The 18899-nt window shown below is 41.1% G+C and overlaps 1 protein-coding gene across 1 annotated transcript in view; it reads left to right on the top strand.

The window, feature by feature from the left end:
* The window catches only part of FIBCD1 (fibrinogen C domain containing 1), a 54666-nt gene that overhangs the window by 23729 nt on the left and 12038 nt on the right, over positions 1 to 18899 (top strand). The window contains exons 3-5 of the mRNA XM_051980224.1: positions 1326 to 1485; positions 2257 to 2393; positions 17451 to 17547. Coding sequence (XP_051836184.1) covers positions 1326 to 1485; positions 2257 to 2393; positions 17451 to 17547 — 394 coding nt within the window. The remainder of the gene's footprint in view (positions 1 to 1325; positions 1486 to 2256; positions 2394 to 17450; positions 17548 to 18899) is intronic.

Genomic DNA, 18899 nt, shown 5'->3' with positions numbered 1-18899 from the left:
CAGACTGATACTTCACCCCTCGGCCCCTCCCTTGAATTTAACTACACATTTATAATAAAAAGCCAGTGTGGTGAAGGGAGAAAGTTCTGACTCTGGAGTCAAAGGAGCTAGGTTTAAAAACTTTGTGACTTTAGGTAAGCCACTTAACCCTTCCAGACCTATACTTTTCTCATCTATCGAAGGAGGAGGTTGGGCTTCAGGGGTCTGCAAACTATTTAAATAGGAGGCCAGTTCACTGTCCCTCAGACTGTTGGAGGGCCGGACTATAGTAAAAACAAAAACTTTGTTTTGTGGGCCTTTAAATAAAGAAACTTCATAGCCCTGGGTGAGGGGGATAAACGTCCTTAGCTGCCATATCTGGCTGGCGGGCCGTAGGTTGAGGTCCCCTGGATGATCTCAGAGATTTCAGAGACTTTCTAATACCAGATCTATAATCCTAAGCAGTTAACTCAGTCTAGGGATTTTTCTGCTTTCTTGTAGGGAGGGTCTTTAGTAAAGGGACTCCTTGCCATAGGGAATGCATTAATATGTTGATTTTCCTCATAGAATGTAAGTTCCTTGAGGACCGACTTTCACTTTTGCCCTCTGGCGAAGAGTAGGTACTATTTAATAAATGCTTATTGGGTGATTAATTGGGGTAGAATAGGACAGCAAAGTCTAGGAAGGATGAAGAAAGCCATTGGCTCATCTGCAATTGAACATTTATTAATCACTTTTCTGTCTTATACTTTGATATAAAGATGGGGGAAAGAAATAATACCTGCCCTCCACAAACTTAAAATCTGATGTTGCTGTTGTCCCATCGTGTTCATCTCTTTGTGACCCCCTTTGGGGTTTTTTTGGCAAAGACACTGGAACTGCCTGCCATTTCCTTTGCCTTTTCTTATAGAGGGACACAACATGTATCCTAGTAGCACAAAGCAAGGTAGACCGATATTGGTGAAAATAGCACCAAATTCTGGGTCGGGATATATAAGTTTCTAATTCTACTTATTTACTTGTGGGATCTTGGATCCCTCTGGGCTTTCCTCAATTTTGCCATCTACAAAGGAAGAATCTTAGATCTCAGGCTAAGTATAAAAGAAAAGGACAAAGTTAGAGAGGGAATCATGAGATCATCGATTGTGAGTTGGGAAGGGATTAAATCCTATGGAGACTTGTGAGAGAACCGAGATCCCAGAGGCAGAGGCAGCGTTAAGCCCAGATCCTCCACCCGCACCCTTTCCACCAGACCGCCCTGCCTAAGAGATTGGGTGGGCGCTCCCTGGCCGCCCCCTTCCCAAGCTGAATAGCTGCCCTTCCTTTCCTTCCGCCCCGTGCTACAGCTCCTGTCCGAGAGCCAGAGCAACATGGCCCACTTGGTGAGCTCCGTCAGTGACGTCCTGGACACTCTGCAGAAAGACCGCGGGGCGCCGCGTCCTCGAATCAAGGCTGACCTACAGAAAGTCCCTTCCAGGGGGGCCAGACCGAGGGGCTGTTCCAATGGTGAGTGAGCCTGTTCCTTTCTCTTTTTCTCATCCCATCTCCATCCACTAGACTATACGCAAATCAAAGGCATGGAACGTCTTTTTTTTTTTTGCCTTCCTTTGTATGTCCGGTGTTTAGAACAGTGTCTGGCACACAGTAGGCACTTAATAAAAGCTTACTATAGAATAGTGCTCATCTTCCTGAATTGAAATCTGGCCTCAGACACTTACTAGCCGTGTGATACTGAACATATCACTTAACTCTGTTTGCCTCAGTTTCTTTATTTGTAAAATGAGCCAGAGAAGGAAATGGCAAACCATTCCAGGATCTTTGCTAAGAAAATCCAAAATAGGGTCATGAAGAGTCAGATACAATTGAAAAACGACTAAAAATGTTTACAGACTGGCTGTCCCAGAGGACAAATCAGCTCTCGTTTCCCAGATGTAGCAGCAGCTGCATAGCCCTGTAATAAGGACAAAGGGCTGAGAACTGTTTTCCAGGGGAACTAATCTTCCTTGCCTCTCAAAACGATTCACTCTTAGTTCCACACACAAGATTACTCAACCTTGCCTTCTTGGTCTTTCACACACACACACACACACACACACACACACACACAATCCCCCAGACAGAAATACTGACACAGACAAAAGAAGGCCCAGACATTTAATTTAGTTGCTTTCTAGCAAATGGAACAAACTAGGCAGGAAGCTATGTCATAAAACTTCATAACTTGCCCAGTTATTTTTCTCTCCATCCTAATGCTTCTGGCTCCATCTCTTCTTCCAGGCTCCCGCCCAAGAGATTGTCTGGACATCTATGCCAGTGGTCAGCAGGAAGATGGGATTTATTCTGTTTTCCCCACTCATTACCCCTCAGGCTTCCAGGTCTACTGCGACATGAGTACTGATGGAGGGGGATGGACGGTGAGTCCCCCTGCCCCAGAGGCAAACTCTTCCAGACAAAACCACTCTCTGGTTCCCTGTGGTCCGTGATGCGTCTGACATATGACTAAGGAAGGCTTGCAGATAAATTCATGACATGCTAGCCTACAGCCTTCTTTGACCACTCCATCCTCCCTGAGGTAGTAAAAACAAGTATCACTCTTGTGTCTGAGATGGGGATCCATGCCCTTTGTTACTCCTTTGGCACCACAAATTACATGCCTCAAGTGGGTGACTGTTGTGTTAGCTGAGATCAGTCTGAACTTGTTTGTTTTCCAAATGCTGAATAGAGGAAAGGGGGATAATAAAAAGAGTATCGGAGTGTCAATCAGTAAATACATAAAGATTGATTAAGTGTCTATCATGTGCCAGACACTGTACTAAGGGCTAAAGACAGTTTCATTTTAAGAGTTCAATCTAATAGGAGACACATAGCTCTAATGGGAGATAAACCTAGGAAAAACTGAAGGAAATCAAGAGAGGGAAAAGAATAGAGTTAAAAAGTGACTAGGAAAGAATTCTTGTAAAAGCTTTTTTTTAAAAAACAGGGTTGAGTGACTTGTCCAAGGTCACACAGCTGGTGTCTTCCTGACTCCCAGCTAAGCTCTCTGTGGCGCTACCTAGTTGACCTGGGAAGGTGGGATTTTAGATGGGACTCAAAGGAAGGTAGGAAAGCGGGGTGTAGAAGCTGAGAAGGGGGAGCATTTTTGGCATAGGAAAGTGCCTTGAGTCAGGCAGTGGAGTGTGGTGTTCTCTGAACAGCAAGGAAGCCAGTGTTCCATTCTGGATCTCAGTGTACCTGGATGTCTGCACCATCTGGGAACTTCCGCAGCATTGACTAGTTTGGTGACTCTTGGGAGCTCTAACACTACTTGTGCTTTTTGCTTATTTTCTTTTCCTGGTTCCTATACCTTGTTGTACCTCTTAATGGAAAAGACCCCTGGGGTAGCAAAGAACTCAATTCAACAAACAGCAGAAGGTAAAGAAAGACTGTAAAGGTGGAGAGGGACAGGTTATGAAGAGCTGTGGAGTTTAAACAAAGGATTTTCTATTTCATCCTGGAGGGGATTGGGTGCCATTGAAGTGTGTGTTTGTGAGTGTGTGTGTGTGTGTGTGTGTGTGAGAGAGAGAGAGAGAGAGAGAGAGAGAGAGAGAGAGAGAGAGAGAGAGAAACAGAGACACTACATAGAGGGAGACAGACAGAGAAGAGAAACAGAGACAAAGAGATCTGGTCAGATTCAGCACTTAGATCACTTTGACAACCAAGTGAAGAAAAATAAAATAAAATAATACATAAAAACAAAACAAAAAGACAGCCAAGTGGAGGATGGACTGACATGGGAAAGGATTTGTGGGAGGTAGACCAACTAACAGGTTATTTCAATAGTCTAGACATAAGGTGAAGAGGAGCTGCCCCAAGATGATGGCAGTGTCAGGGGAGAGAGGGGAGAAATGTAGGAGATGCTACAAAGATGGAATCAACAGGACTTGGCTACTAATGAGACATAGGATATGGGAGAACAAGGATGACACCTAAGTTATGAGACGAAGTGACCAGAGAAGTATCCTCAGGTATATAGAGAAACCAGGAAGAGGAGGAGGCTTGTAGGTGTGGGGCTTGGGGAGAAGGAATAAAATGTATTCTATTTTAGACATGTTGAACTTAAAATGTTTACAGGATATCCAAGTTTGATATATTCAATAGTCTGTTGGAGATGTGAGACTGGAGGTCAGCAAAGAAGTTAGAGCTAGATAAGTAGATTTGAGAATCAATATAGAGATGTTAATTGAATCATCTGATGATTCAATGAGCTGATGAGGTCACCAGATGAAATAGTGTAGAGGGGGGAAAAGATGGTCTGAGAGCAAACCCTATGGGACACCATAGTTAGGGGGGATAGGGGCAATAGAAAAGGAGACAACAAGAACAGTCACATGCTTAAGAGGAAAACTAGGTACAAGAGTGCCGTGAAAACCTAGAAAGAAGAAAAAAAGAATAGGGAGTGATCGACAGTGTCAAAGGTTGCGGAGATGTTAAGGAGGATGAAAGCTTGAGAAAAGACTGTTGATTTGGCAATTAAAAGATCAAAAGTAATTGGAAAAAGATGATTTGGTTGACTGATTAGATCAGAAGCCAGACTGTAGAGAGTTAAGAAAAGAATGAGATGAAAGATGTAGGCAGTTTTGTCAAAGAGGAAAGATATGAGAGGATAGCCAGAAGGGATGGATGGGTCAGGCCAAGGTATTTTGAGGATGGGGAAGAAATAGGTATGTTTGTAGGCAGTAAGGAAGCAACCAATAAACAGAGAAAGACCAAAGGTTAATGAGAGAATAGGATTGAGAATGGGGTTGCTGGAGAAGACAGAATGGTATGAGATCCTTGTGCAGGTCCAGAGGGATTGGCCATGGCATGGATAAAGGCAATCTCATCATGTGAGACAGGGGTAAACGTGTTATGATCAAGAGGTTAATTGCTGATAAGGGCAGTGAAGCAGTACTACAAATGAAAGGACAGAGCACATCAATTATATCAATTGAAACCTGAATTTAAAAATTATTTTACTATATTTTAATTTATAATTTTTTATAATTTTACTATAATTTCAAATTTATAATAAATTTATGTTATATAACCTCAACTGGGCCCTCATTGCTGTTAGGCAATTCTTTTATTCCTTCTTAATTACCTCACTATTCTACTCTTTGTAGTTGCTCCTCCAAACCTTGTCAAGCTTCCCACAGCTCCCCCTTTCATCACCCTTTCTGTTGAGAACTTTATCTCATATTTTACCGGAAAAAATTGGAACCATTTGCTGAATGCTTTCTTTTCTCTTCCTCTTCATCTCATATAACTCAGATGTCTTCTGCCTCTATCTTCTTTTTTCTCCTGTCTAGGAGACATTTCCATAGTTTGGAGCCTGGAACCCTTCTATTGATGTGTGCCCTTTTTTTCTACTAATCTAAACCTATCCACAGTCTACAAGAAACAGAGATCTGGCCATAGTTTTTCAAAGGGAGAAAGGAGGAATTTGCAGGATAGTAGGAATTTAGAGTGACCTTGGTTATTACTGTGTCTAATTCCTTCATTGTATAAATGGAGAAACTAAGATCCAGAGAAAGACAGTAACTTGCCCTTTATTGTATAGCTAGCTTGATTGTAGAGCTAGGATTTTTAACTCCAAATTTTATGTTCTCTTCTACTTTATTGCCAACCAGATTCTAAGTTGGCTCAAAGTTAGTCCCATTGAGTAAACTGTATTAAGTAGGGTCACAACCACACAAAAAAAGTTTACTCTCTTTGCCCTTAAAATTCTTGTGAGCATTCTTGACTATATGAACCCTGTGTTTTTCTGATGAGAGGTTACTTCTGATTTCCTCAAGGCTTGAGGGAGTAAGGGGGAAGGTGGAGGGAGAGAGAAGATCAAGAGGATGGTAAATGTACCAATCACTAATGGATTGTATATGGATGTTATGATCAAGAGGTTAGTTGCTGATAAGGGCTATAGAGCAGGACTACAAGTTCCAGGCATATCAATTATATCAAGTGAAACCTGAATTTTAAAATAATTTTGCTATATTTTCATTTATAATTTTACTATATTTTCTCACAAATCTGCAAATGCAATTTAAATAATAATTATTAGAATTATATTACTTTGAAATAAAAAATTTCATTTTACTCTCTCTAGTACATGCAAACGTGCCATGTCCATTGACACAGTTCTCCCCTTCCAGTTAGGATACGCAGTACGCCATGGAAAGGGGTAGGAGATGGCGACAAACAGCCTGGATATCAGTTGGATAAGACTTTGAGATTCATTGATAGATTGTGGTTGGAAAACCATGTCTTTAACCACCTTGTACCAACAACCTCCAGAGCTGATTGGCTCCTAAACCTCAGAAACCCCCATTCCTGAAGGGTGAGGGATAAGAAGGAATATGAATTGGCCATAGCCAGGGATCACAGCAGCAATGGCAGCAGGAGTGGCAGCTCAAGCCTGACTTTCTCAAGTCTTCCAACTTCTGGTCGAATATGGGTCCAAATTTAAGTCAATTAATTAGGTCCATTTGCCTGATCATGCTGTGAGGGCTGGGATATGTTGGGCAAAGGGCAGTCTCTGATGCCTAAAAAAAGACATCCATGATGGATGCACAGAGCCACCAACCCCAGCACATCTTTCCTCACAGAGGAAGTTAATGCTGACTATTTTTAAAGTATTGATTTCCAAGCCAAGAGATATCTAGGGAGAAGTTTGGCTTCAAATAAAATAAGTGACCAAAAAGAAGAAGGAAGAGGGTTAGCCAGGGGAATAAGAGAGTGATTGGGGGAGGGATGGTGAAGGCTTAGTGAAAACTGAAAGGAAGAGATCATCCCTATGTCATCAGTGGAGAAGAAGGGTCAGAGAGGGAGAAGTAGTGTTTGATGGAGGGCAGGTGTTAGAGCGAGTGATACAGAATCTCTGCTTCTCAGAAGAATTAAAAGAGAAAAAGTCACCAATCATGTCTCCGGGCTCCAAAGGAGAGATCTTGAACGCACTCACTGCCCGTCTGGAGGCTGAAAGCTTTTTGTTCTCCGAGTGCACAGAGGAACTGAATTATGGCACATCTCTGTCTTCAGAGGTTCATAGGAGTGAGACACAGAGGAGAAAGCTGCCATCGTAGCCCAGAAATCAGAGTTAAGGGTTAGGACAATCTTAATAAAAGACTGAGACATCAGCAGAAGCGATGGATCTTCCCCCCTCTATTGGACTTGGGCCTAGTCTCAGGGGAAGTCATTCAGGATTTGGGCTGGGAGGCAGGTAATTTCAACTGAGTTAGTAAGGGAAGGTTACCAGGGCAGTCAATAAGGAACTCTGCTAGGACACCAATCTTCACTCAGGGGCTGGGATCTAAAGCTTGGGCATGAGAGAGAAAAAACCCTCAGAAAAAGCAGTTATCATGTGAATAGCGCTACCCACAGCAAATAAACATTAATATCCATTCTGGCTTCCATCAAAACCAATCTCTCTCAAGATACCTACAGGCATCTGTTAAGATCAGTGCCCTGCCAAAGCGAATCGCTTAGAAACTCAATTGTTGTTTGGGAAGAAGACGGAAGCCCCTCCTGCCACCAGTTACCATCCATTCTCATTATGGCCCATGTCCAAACTGCCTGTCCTCAAATTTCACCTCCTGATTGCCCTCCCAGGCAGACCAGCCGGGCTGGAGCTGTAGCTCCCCAGAGAGGCTGACTGGGAGATCTTATCCTAACCTCACACCCGAGTGAAAGCGGGGAAAAGGGAGCCAGGAAGCCAAGAGAGAGCTTGTGGCCAGGTCTGGAGTGGGGCATGAAAATATGGTGTTCCAGGCTGGTCCTAAGTGACTGCTAGCTCCCCGACAGTCTAGCTGAGAGGTCCCCCTTGGGAGAGCAGGGCCAGGGCTCAGGACCAGTTCTCCTGGTATTTCTCATAGTGATTCAGCACCTGGAAAAGTGTCCTGAATGACTCAGACGAGGCTCGTGCAACAGGCGAGACCTAACAGCCCAATACAGTGACCTTTTGGGTTTGCCTTTTTTTACGTTTTTTAAACTTACCATAAACGATCTCTACGTGATTAGCTGGGATCCAGGCAAGTGACAGCACTAGCTGGAAGGAATTGCCTCATTTCTGACCTAGGTGAAATCATAGAATCTCAAATTTCAGGATGGGAAACACATCTTACACTGCAATACCTTACATTAGGTTGTCTATTCAACCTAATACCAAACTGAAAACCCTACTACAGTAGTCCAACACCCTGTCATTCAGCTTCTATTTGAAGACCTTCTGTGAAAGGGAATTCATTTCTCTCAAGGCAGTCCTAATTATAAGGACTCTTCCCCTCCCATGTTGATCTTTAATCTTTCCCTCTAACTTTCAATTAGTGAGGAATAAGCAGAATAATTAAAATCCCCTTTCCACTTTACAGTTTCTTCAACCCTAAATTTCTTGATCTGAAAAATAAAAGAGTTGCATTAAATGACCTATAACTTCTTTTCCATCTTTAAAGCCTAGGATTTCATTCTGCAAACTCTTAAATAGAGTTGGTGGTGCAGAGGAAAAAGAACTGCATTAGGAGGCTGAGGATCTGGATTCAAATGTTACTGGTCATATGATCCTGGACAAGTCACTTCACAAGGGATTTCTCTGTAAAATGATAGGGTCAGACTAGGTCCCTTTCAGTACTTAATGTATAATCCTATAATCATTGCTCCTTCAACCTTTCCCTTCCCTCTTCCCCCCACCTTCAATAACTATCACTAAGCCTCCTGTCCAAGGAACCCTTTTTCTTCTTGCCCTCCCCAGGAGGAGCTTTTTCCTTTCTAGGAGGGGGTTCTCCCAAAGACTTCACACCTGACTCCAAATTGTAAAGCTAAGAGGAGCATGGTCATCACATGGAGTCATGGGAACCGAGGGCTAGTTCTGCACGTATCACAACAGAATCTGACTGCCAGAATCAATCCATTTGTAGACCTACTCCTCTTGCAATCACGACTCTGGCAACTTCCTCCATCAGAGAAGTGCAGAGAAGAAAAAAAAAGTTCACCTTGTCAATGAGCTGCAAGTTCTCTGAGGCATTTAATGCCATATCAGGTCAACCAGTTCAGAATTGCTTCTAATTGGCTCTCCTGCAAGCAATTTTTTTTCCTCCTCCTTCTTTCTCCCCCTACCCTCCTTCTACCTGCAGCTCTCAAAGAGGGAGGAAAAATTCTTTCCTCTTTGAACACATCAAAGAAACTGCTTCCAAGCTGATCCCCTACTGCCGGGGGACCTGTCTCTGTGAGAGATAAGAGGCAGACTGGGCTGGACACTGAGATTGGATTTGTCACCCACAGGGGCTACAGCCCCCTTCCCAGAAGCCCAGCTCTGTCTGCCAGATTGCTAGGAAGTAGGAAAGAGATTGCCCAATTAGGTAGTTGAAGCTGCCTCACCCCTAGGCCAGCAGAGAGACACATCTGGACAATAACATCAAGAGACCATCTATTATAACAAATAATAAACACCATAATTAATAATAAATAGCAGTAACAGCTGAACAGAAATGATCAGCCAATGATTATTATCCTTTGAAATAGTCCCCACTACTTCAGGACTTGTTCCAGTAAGATCGCCAATCTAACAATGAGGTATAGGGAAAGGGTTCTAGCTCTACCAGCCCACCCCTTGTGACCTATAAGCAAGTCAAGCAAGACCTCAGAGGTCTAGGAGAAAGCAAGTTCAACCCACTCAGATGAAGATACTAAGCCTCTCTCCCAGTGCCAGAACTCTAATCCCAACCATCTTGGGATCTAGCTCTTCGATGGGCCAAAGCCTCTGGTCCATGGTTTGAAATCTTCTTCATGGACAACCTTTGTCCTTTGAGGATGGCCCCATTTTTTGGAACCAATTAAAAGCTAGAGTGAGTGGTCACTTAAAAAATGAAGGTCGCTCAAAAAACTTTGGGTCCCTTGCAAAGTGAGCTTGAAGTGAAGTCCCAAAGAATAATTACACAAAGGTAGAAAGAGCACTGAACTTCAATGCCGGGGACCCAGTGCAGATCCTGCTTCCATCAACCTGAGTGAACTTAACTAAATCTTTTAATTTTTACGAGCCTCGATTTCCTCATTTGTTTAAAAATGAAGTTAGCCTAGTTTATCCATAAGGTCTTTGCCAGTTTTAATAATATAAGCAAATAGTTAACACTTATATTTCATTTTTATGGTTTGTAAAGCACTTTTTAAATATTATTTCATTTTATCTTCACAACCACACTGGGACTAAGGTACTATTATCACTATATTGTTTAAAATAGGAATGTTATTGAAATATAGGGACAGAGACTAGACTTGTGAATTTTCTGGAATAAGGATATTTATGTCAGTGTAATTCCACATCTTCTCTGTCACTTACAGTTTTAGGTACTTAGAACACAGATTCAGAGACTTGGTTGGGATTACACATGTATGGTTATGTCTTGATGCCATGTCTTTTTTCAAAACCAGCTCTCTATCCACTATTCCAGGCTGCTTTTCTTAACTTTGGAATCCTACAAAATACCATGAGAAAGGGGAAGGAGAGAATAAGTATTTATTAAGTGCCTACTGTTTACCACGAACTGGTACTTGGCCAGACCACACCTGGGACCCTAAATTTTGGGAAAGATATTGATAAGAAATTGTCTTGAAGAAGGCACCATGGATAGGGATGGTTGTAGGAGTCTGTGATCAAGGATCAGTTCAAGGAACTGGCAGTGCTTAACCTGCAGAATAATAGTGATGGGGCATTGGGATAGGGCCATCATTACTGTTTTTCTAGTATTTTAAGGGTTGTTGAGAGGAAGAGGAATAGACTGGTTCTACCTAACAGAACAAGGATTAATGGGTGGAAGTTATGGAGGGACAGATTTAATTCAGAGTAAGAAAAAACTCTTGAACAGTAAGAATTTCTAGATGTAGATTGGATTATTTCATGGAGTCATGGATTCCCTATCATTAGAGGTTTTCAGGGGAAAGTTCATAACCATTTGTTGGGTACTAAGTACAGAGAATATTTGTTCAGGTGTGTGTTAGGGGGACAACCTCTGAGGTCCTTTCCAATGCTGAGATTTGTGCCGCGTGCACAAAAGTTCAGGGAGCTGGAGCACGGGGGACATTCAGACTACCATGGATTTCAGTAGTCCCTGGAGCTCTCTCCAAAGAAGCCTCTGTAAGCAATGGGCAAAGGGTGGGATAATGAACGTAAAAAGAATTCATCCTCACCTTCTGTCCCCAAAGTAAACACCTAGACAAGAGGACAGTGGGTCTAGGAGAAGAGCAGTCAGGATTTAGGAGGGGGCTCAAATCCCCATTTCGTGAGAACAGCACCACCCCAGGAAACGCAATCCGTGTCTCTTCTGCTATGGCAAACAATTGCCAGCTTCTGACAGAACCCTTTTCACGCCTACTGGCTCAGCATCCAGGCCCATGAAGCTCCAGGTTGACTGTCAGAGGATTGGAGTCGAAGCTCAGCATCTTGTGTATTTTCCCAACCCACCTGGGGCTGTGTCTGACAAACACACAAAACAATTAGATGATCTGGCCCCAGGTTTGTGTGCAGTTGGGTTTTTTTTCTCTCCCCTGCCTCAAGTTAAGCTTTTTTTCCCTTCTTTTGAAAACATCAGCCACCATATGCAGGGCCATTTGGATCAGAGCTAATCCCTTGGCAAACACAACCCTCTTCCAGGCTGTGTGAGAAAGAGATGGGACCAAAGTCTGCCTGCTTTTGCTTTGCTTTTGAAATCTTTAACCAAGGAAAAAAAATTCTGACTTCCTGCACGTGGCTCTAGCCCAAAAGGAACATCGGGAAACAGCCCAGATTTTCTGTGCATCAATAACTTTACAGTTGGAACTGAAAAGGAGAAACTACAGGAACAGGGCAAATTAATATTTTAGTTTTAAATAAATAAAAAACTATTTTTTATTTTGTATTTTTTTTATCCTAAGAGAGAAATTCATATTTTATGAGCAAGAAAGAGAAAGAAACCCCATTAATCCCTGGTCCAATTCTTTCCTCTCTTTTCCTCTCTGCCAAGGTCTATTGCTTCTGATCATCTCCTGGCTGCCCTTGGGACTCCTATTCTTCTGACTGACCTATTAGTGTCACCATGGCATAGAAAACTCCACTTCCTTCACCTCTCTTTTATTCCTTATCTCAAGAATTCTGTTGCTGGTCATTTCCATTCACAGGCACCAAGCAAGAAAGAATGTGATCTGGATAGTACAGTGGATAGAGCACTGATCCTGGAATCAGGAGGAACTGAGTTCAAATGCAACCTCAGATCCTTCCCAGCTGTGTGACCCTGGGCCAGTCACTTAACTCTTCTCATTTTCCTCATCTGTAAAAAGAAGGAAATGGAGAACCATTCCAATATCTTTGCCAAGAAAACCCCAAATGGATGTGACTGAACAACAACTGAATCTATTCTAGGCATATGCTACTTACCTATTGTCTGCTCTCTCTTCCAACTGGAATATGAGCTCTATGAGGGCAGGTCTAATTTATTTCTGTATTCCTCCATAGAGCAGTACATAGAGAAAGCACTTTTTAAAATTTGAGCTGAACAAAGACAGAGGAAAGATAAAGAAAAAGAAGGGTCAGCTAGATAGTACACTGGATAGAGCACCAGTCCTGGAGACAAGAGGATCTGAGATCAAAAGCTGAATGATTTTGCTTTTGTTTGGGCAAATTACTCAACCTCAATGACCTTGGGGGGAAAAAACCTACAAAATGCTAGAACTAAAAGAGCTCTTAGGAGAAATCATATCTAATTGAATCTTCTTATTTTACAAACAAGGAAATGGAGGCCCCTTGAGGTTAAGTGATTTACATTCACACAACTAGTTAGTGGCAGAGTCGTATGTATGTATATATGTTTGTATGTATATATACACACATACATATTCAGCCTAGAAAGCACTCCTTCCTAAGTGATTAAGATCAGACTAAGAGAAGAAAATAGTATTGGATTAATTAAATTAATAGTTTCACTTTCGACCAGATTAAAAGGAGAATACTTTGAGGGAATAGTTAAAAAGGGATTGAATTGTTTTAAGAAAATGATCCTGAAAGATCACCCAAAGCTAAGTGGTTATTGTTTTGTTTCGTGAATTAAAACTGTTATCTTAACTTTCATTTTGATTTTGTTACTACTTTTTATCCTATTGCAAAATGTTATCTTTTTGTTTGTTAATACTATGAATTGTGAGTTGAAATGGCTTATGTCAGAGAGATTTTCAAAGGCATGATGGATGCCTGTTCCTTTGGGTTTTGTCTCTAAGCAGAGATGCTTAGAATTACTTAATTAACAAATCTGTTTCTGGCAGGCTTGTGCCCCAAACAATGAATCCAGAATTTTTTCCCTATGTACTTAATTAATTTATTTTTCTCCCATATAGAAAATCTATGAATTCAAAACAAATAAAAGTTGGGGAGTTTGGGAGAGGGAAAAGAGTTTTCAATTGGGGAGAGAGAGTTAGGAAAGGACTCATGTAAAAGGTAGCATTTGGACTAAACCTCAAAGAAAATCTCAGAGATGAGGGTGAAAAAAGAGTGATTCTAGGCCTGTGCAAAGGTAAGGAGATGGGAGAGGTGGGCTATGAGTAAAGAACAATGACAAGCAGATCAGTTTGGCCGGATTTGTAGAATGGGTTGTTGTTCGGTCATTTTCAGTCACATCCACTTCTTTGTTACCCCATCTGGGGTTTTCTTGGCAAAGATACTGGAGTTGTTTGCTGTTTCCTTCTCTAGATCATTTTACAGATGAGGAAACTGAGGCAAATAGGATTAAGTGAATGATCCCATGTCATACAGCTAGCAAGAGATGAAGCTAGATTTGAACTCAGGAGGATAAGCCCAGCACTCTATCCACTGCATTAACTAGCTGACCTGTACAATGTATAAGGATGAGTGATATACAGTAAGACTGGAAAGGTAGATTGGAAATAGGTTGTGAAGGGTTTTAAATGCTAAACAAAGGACTTAGAATTTAATGTTTGAATAAACAGTAGGAACAAATGTGATTTCTCTTGATCATCCAGAGAGTAAGTTTTTTGAGAGCATCACTGACTAAGACCTCTTTCAATGTCTCTCACAGTACCTAGAATACTCAGCATATAGTTAGATACCTTAAAAATGCCTGTCTTATAGAATTTTCCTCTCTGGTATAAAAAAGGAAGTGCTTGATATATAGAATCTTCTTCCCTGCTTAAGAATAGAATCAGATTTCAGAAAAGTCTGGAAAGACTTACATGAACTGATGCTGAATAAAGAGAGCAAGAGAACATTGTACACAGTAAAAACAAGATTATGTGGTAATCAACTGTGATGGACCTGACTCTTCCCCAAAATGCAGTGATTCAAGGCAATTCACACATATGTGTGTGCGTTGTATATGTGTGTATATAACAAGTAAGAGAGAAAACTATGGGGACTGAATGTGGATCAAAACATAGTATTTTCACCTTTTTTATTCGTTTTTCTTTCTTGTGTTTTTTTCCCTTTTGGTCTGCTTTTTCTTGCACAACATGACAAATACAAAAATATGTTTAAAAGAACTGCATATATTTAACCTATATCAGATTGCTTCATGTCTTAGGGAGGAGGGAGGTAAGGGATGAAGGAAGAACAATTTGGAACCCAAAGTTTTAATAAAAATTAATGCTGAAAACTATCTTTACATGTATTTGGAAAAACTAAATACTAATAAAAATAGAATCAGAATTTGGAACTCCAAATTAAAAGATGTTAAAAATAAAAAATAATTTTTGAAAGATAATTACTATAATAGTATAGAAGAGAAGTGAAGGAAGTAGAATCAAGGTGGGAATAGTGTGGGTGGAGAGAAGGGGAAGATTCAAGAGATAATTGAGATATGTTTAATAAGTCTTAGAAATGATTAGATGTAGGACAAATCAGAAGCACAGCCAACTCTCCCTTTCCTATTATTTGTATTTTGGATTCCACTCCATCATTATCACCTTAGCTTCCTTTTAGATTAATTCCATTTAGATTATTTCCATTAGTTTGTAATCCATTAGATTAATTCCACTAGATTATAAACTCCTTGAGGACAGGGACTATGTGTCCTTTCTTACTTGCATTCCCAGTGCTTAACATGGCACTTAATAAATATTTGTTCAATTTCATCTTTAAAAAATTAATTAGGACTTGCACCCCATCTAGGAGGGGGTGGAGAGAGGGAGGGGAAAAATTGAAACAGAAGCAAATGCAAGGGATAATGTTGTAAAAAATTACCCTGGCATGGATTCTGTCAATATAAAGTTATTATTAAATAAAATTAAATTTAAAAAAACAAAAAAATTAATTATCAGACATTCTCTTTCCATATACCTAGAGCTAAGAGAATAAGCTAGGTATCATAAGGTCGAAGAATGATATAATTGTATGATGTTTTAGGACATAGAATGTCTGTTGGAGCTAGAAGGGCCCCCGAGCAGAAAACATAGAATGTTAGAACATACAATATCAGAACACAGAACAGAATGTTAGAGCTGAAAGGGACTTTGTAAATTATCAGTCCAAGGGTTCTTAACCTGAGGTTAAATGGATAAATTTCAGGCAATCCATAAAGTTGGATGGGAAAAAAAATTAAATCTTTTTTTTATTAACCTCTAATTGTAATTTAGAATTTCCTTCAATTATGAATGTAGGCAACAAATGTGATTTTGGGAAGGGGCCCTCAGGCTTCACTAGACTGGCACTAAAAAGGGAAAGAACCTCTGATCTACTTCAATGCCCTCATTTTACAAATAGAAACTTGGACCCAGAGCCTCCTTTGGGTCCCTGTGTTTCTGCCAAAGATTAGGACTTTAAAAAAAAAAATGCACGTGCTTAGGGTTCAAATCTCCAACTATCAATACCTTTCCCACTCACATCTCAGATCTTTTCAAATCTTATCGGATTTTCTTCCATGCTGAACCAGCCCTTTCTGAGGATTTTTAAAATTCAATGTCTCATTGGATCTGAGGTACCAGAGCAAGAAAAAGATGTGTCATCTTCTTCCATTTTCCTCATGTAAAAGCTGCCCAAACAATGGAATTTGACATTTCCCAAAAGAAATTAGCAGTCCAGGAGCAAGCGAGTCTGGGAAGCGCCAGTCTGCAAAAAAGAATAGTGTTTGAGGTTACAAAATCAGACCCAAATCAGTTCATTTGATAAGAATGGGGAGTTAACATTAACTGGGGTCATTCTTTTCTCCTCACAAGGCCTCAGTTTCCTCATTTGTAAAATTAGATTACTTTAAGGTCTCTTTCAGCTCAGATGCTGTGACTCTCGGAATCATTGGACATACCTGTATGTAGACGGGATCTCAGTGAGGAATGCTAACTAATACTTATCCTGCCTCTGACAAATAAATGGCAAAGTAACACAAGAAGGAAAACATTGGGTAATGGGAAAGATTTGGAGCGTGCACATGTGTATGTGTGTGTGTGTAACAAGTAAAAGAACAGAATTGTCAGTGAATCTTGTAAATACTCAACTCAACTCTGGCACAAACCGACATGGCATTTATTTTAAAGCAATTTAGCCACTGGGATTCCCAAGTCCCAAATCAAGGATATTATTAAAAGGAAGCTCTGCAGGTACCAGAGGGGCTCGTTGGCACTCCAGGCACACCTTGGCTAGAGACTTGGGCTTCCCTTTTCCTCTCTTCTCTCATTTTTCCCAGGGAGATCTCCATCCCTGGCTCCCTTGGTGACCATTGGCACCTTTGCCAAGGCATGACAGCAATTTGGCTGTTGGTATGTCAGGTAATTAGATGGGGCCCTTTGGGAGTCAGGAGACGTGAGAGGAGATTTCGAGATTTTAACCTCTTGTTATTTGTCAAAGGAGAGAATATATATATATTTTTAACAGCCTATTTTTTCCTCTTTTCTTTTTCTGAAAGCAAGAAGAGGCCTTGAGAACATTTCATTCCTCTCCCTTATTTTACATATGGAAAAACTGAGGCTCAAAGAGAGTCTCCAATGAGTCAATAGCAGAATCAGGTCTCTGGATTTTTCTTAAATGAAACTATAAGTGACCATAAGGCCAGCGTATTGTTCTACATAGATCTCGAATGCCATTGAATCCAATATATTTTATAGATAAGGAAGATGGGATGTAAGGGGATGAAGTGACTGACTTATCCAAAGTCCCAGGGGGAGCAAATGTTAGAGGTAGAATTTGAACTCAGGTCCTTTCCCAAGGAGCCCAGAATAGAGATTCAGCTGTGATTTACAAGTTAACCAGATAGAGCAGATGCAGCCAGCTCAAAGCCTTTCCAGGAACACTTGCCAATAAACAAACCTTCATTAGAGAAAGAAGTTTGAGAGAGTGGAGCTTAGCTGGAGCCCACATCAAGCTGTGTCAGCCGAGACCCCATAGCCCACAGGCTAATGGCAGCTCTCCTGGCTTGTCATTTGGATACGGGGGAGGGGGGCTTTCATGTCTTCTCTCAGATCCCAGCATTTCATTCTCCTCCTCACTGGATTCTCTTTCACAGGTCTTTCAGCGTCGGGAGGATGGTTCCGTCAACTTCTTCCGAGGCTGGGAGGCCTACAGGGATGGCTTCGGCAAACTCACTGGAGAACACTGGTTAGGTACGCATCCCCGTGGACCCGCGGTGGCCCCCTGATCATTTCACTCTGAGGGGTCTTGTCCACTCTGCATTGGGGGGGGATTCACTTAATAGCTGAAAACGTAAATGAGAGAGTGATAAAAATCTGCATTTATACAAGGCTTTCTCATTTTCAAAATGTTTTCGTGAATATAATTTCAAATGGTATCTTCAAGTATGTTATGAAATACGGTGGATAGGTGTTGTTATCTGCAATTGAAAGATAAAGAAACTAAGTTGAGTTTGTAGCAGAACCAGGATAAGAAGCCAGAGATAGTTTCCAAAATTTCTCCCAGCTACAATCCAATGATCTCCTAACTCCCAACTAGGGCTTTCCCTTGCTGTCCCCCTATTGTATGTGTGGGCCTGAAATCTCCTTTTTGTGGAATACTAATAACATTAATAACTAGCGTTTATATAGCCCCTTTAAAGTTTGTAAAGCACTTTATGTCAAATGTTATTTAACATTTAATAAAATAAATTTAATGTATTTAATATTTAATAAAATAAATTTAGTAAATTTAATTTAATAATATTTAGATGTAAAGGGAAGAACTCATGAAAGCTAATGATATGAAAGGAAGGAGGGAGGAGACAGTGACCAAAAGAACCAAAGAGAAAGAATTGTGCACTCACAGCACGGGCTCCAGACATCTCCTTCCTACCTTTACTCATTTATTTAGATTTTTTTGGACTAGGTGAAAGAGGAGAATCTTTGCTTCAGTTGCTATCTTGCCTTCATCCCTAATGGGAGCAGCCTCAGGAAACTGAGACCTCTGAGAGAAGGTGGTGGCTGTAAGCAGGTAGGAAAGGGCTTTCTTATGGGAGGAGGCTCCTAAAATGCTCAGACTCCTATATTCACCCCCAACTATGTGTGGTGGTTGTTTATTTTGGCTGTTTCATTATGTCTCACTCTTTAGGACTCTTTGGGGTTGCCTTGACAGCGATGCTACAGTGATTTGCCATTTCTTTCTCCAGCTCATTTCATAGATAAGCAAACTGAGGCAAACTGGGGTTTTGCCCAGGATCACACAACTAGGAAGTGTCTGAGGCCAGATATAAACTCAAGACTTCCCAGCTGCCCCAAAAGTACTTGTTAAGCCTCCACTAAGTGCCCAACGTGGGATCCATCAGTATGAAACAATTCCTGCCTTCAAAAAGTGAATAGTCCGCTTAGGAAAACGGGATGATGTAATGACCGCGTATTTAAAATCAGCCGGAGTCAGGAATTCAGGTTAAGGGAAAAATCTTCAATATTTATTGAAGTGAAGAGGTGAATAAAGATTGCGATAACAATATGGGCAGCTGCGACAGGAAGCCAGCTAACAGAGAGCG

Source organism: Antechinus flavipes, chromosome 2 (assembly GCF_016432865.1).
Source record: "Antechinus flavipes isolate AdamAnt ecotype Samford, QLD, Australia chromosome 2, AdamAnt_v2, whole genome shotgun sequence".
In the NCBI taxonomy this organism is placed as follows: Eukaryota; Metazoa; Chordata; class Mammalia; order Dasyuromorphia; family Dasyuridae; genus Antechinus; species Antechinus flavipes.
Note: the sequence above shows the minus strand (reverse complement) of the source record. Positions and strands in the feature narration are given on the sequence as shown.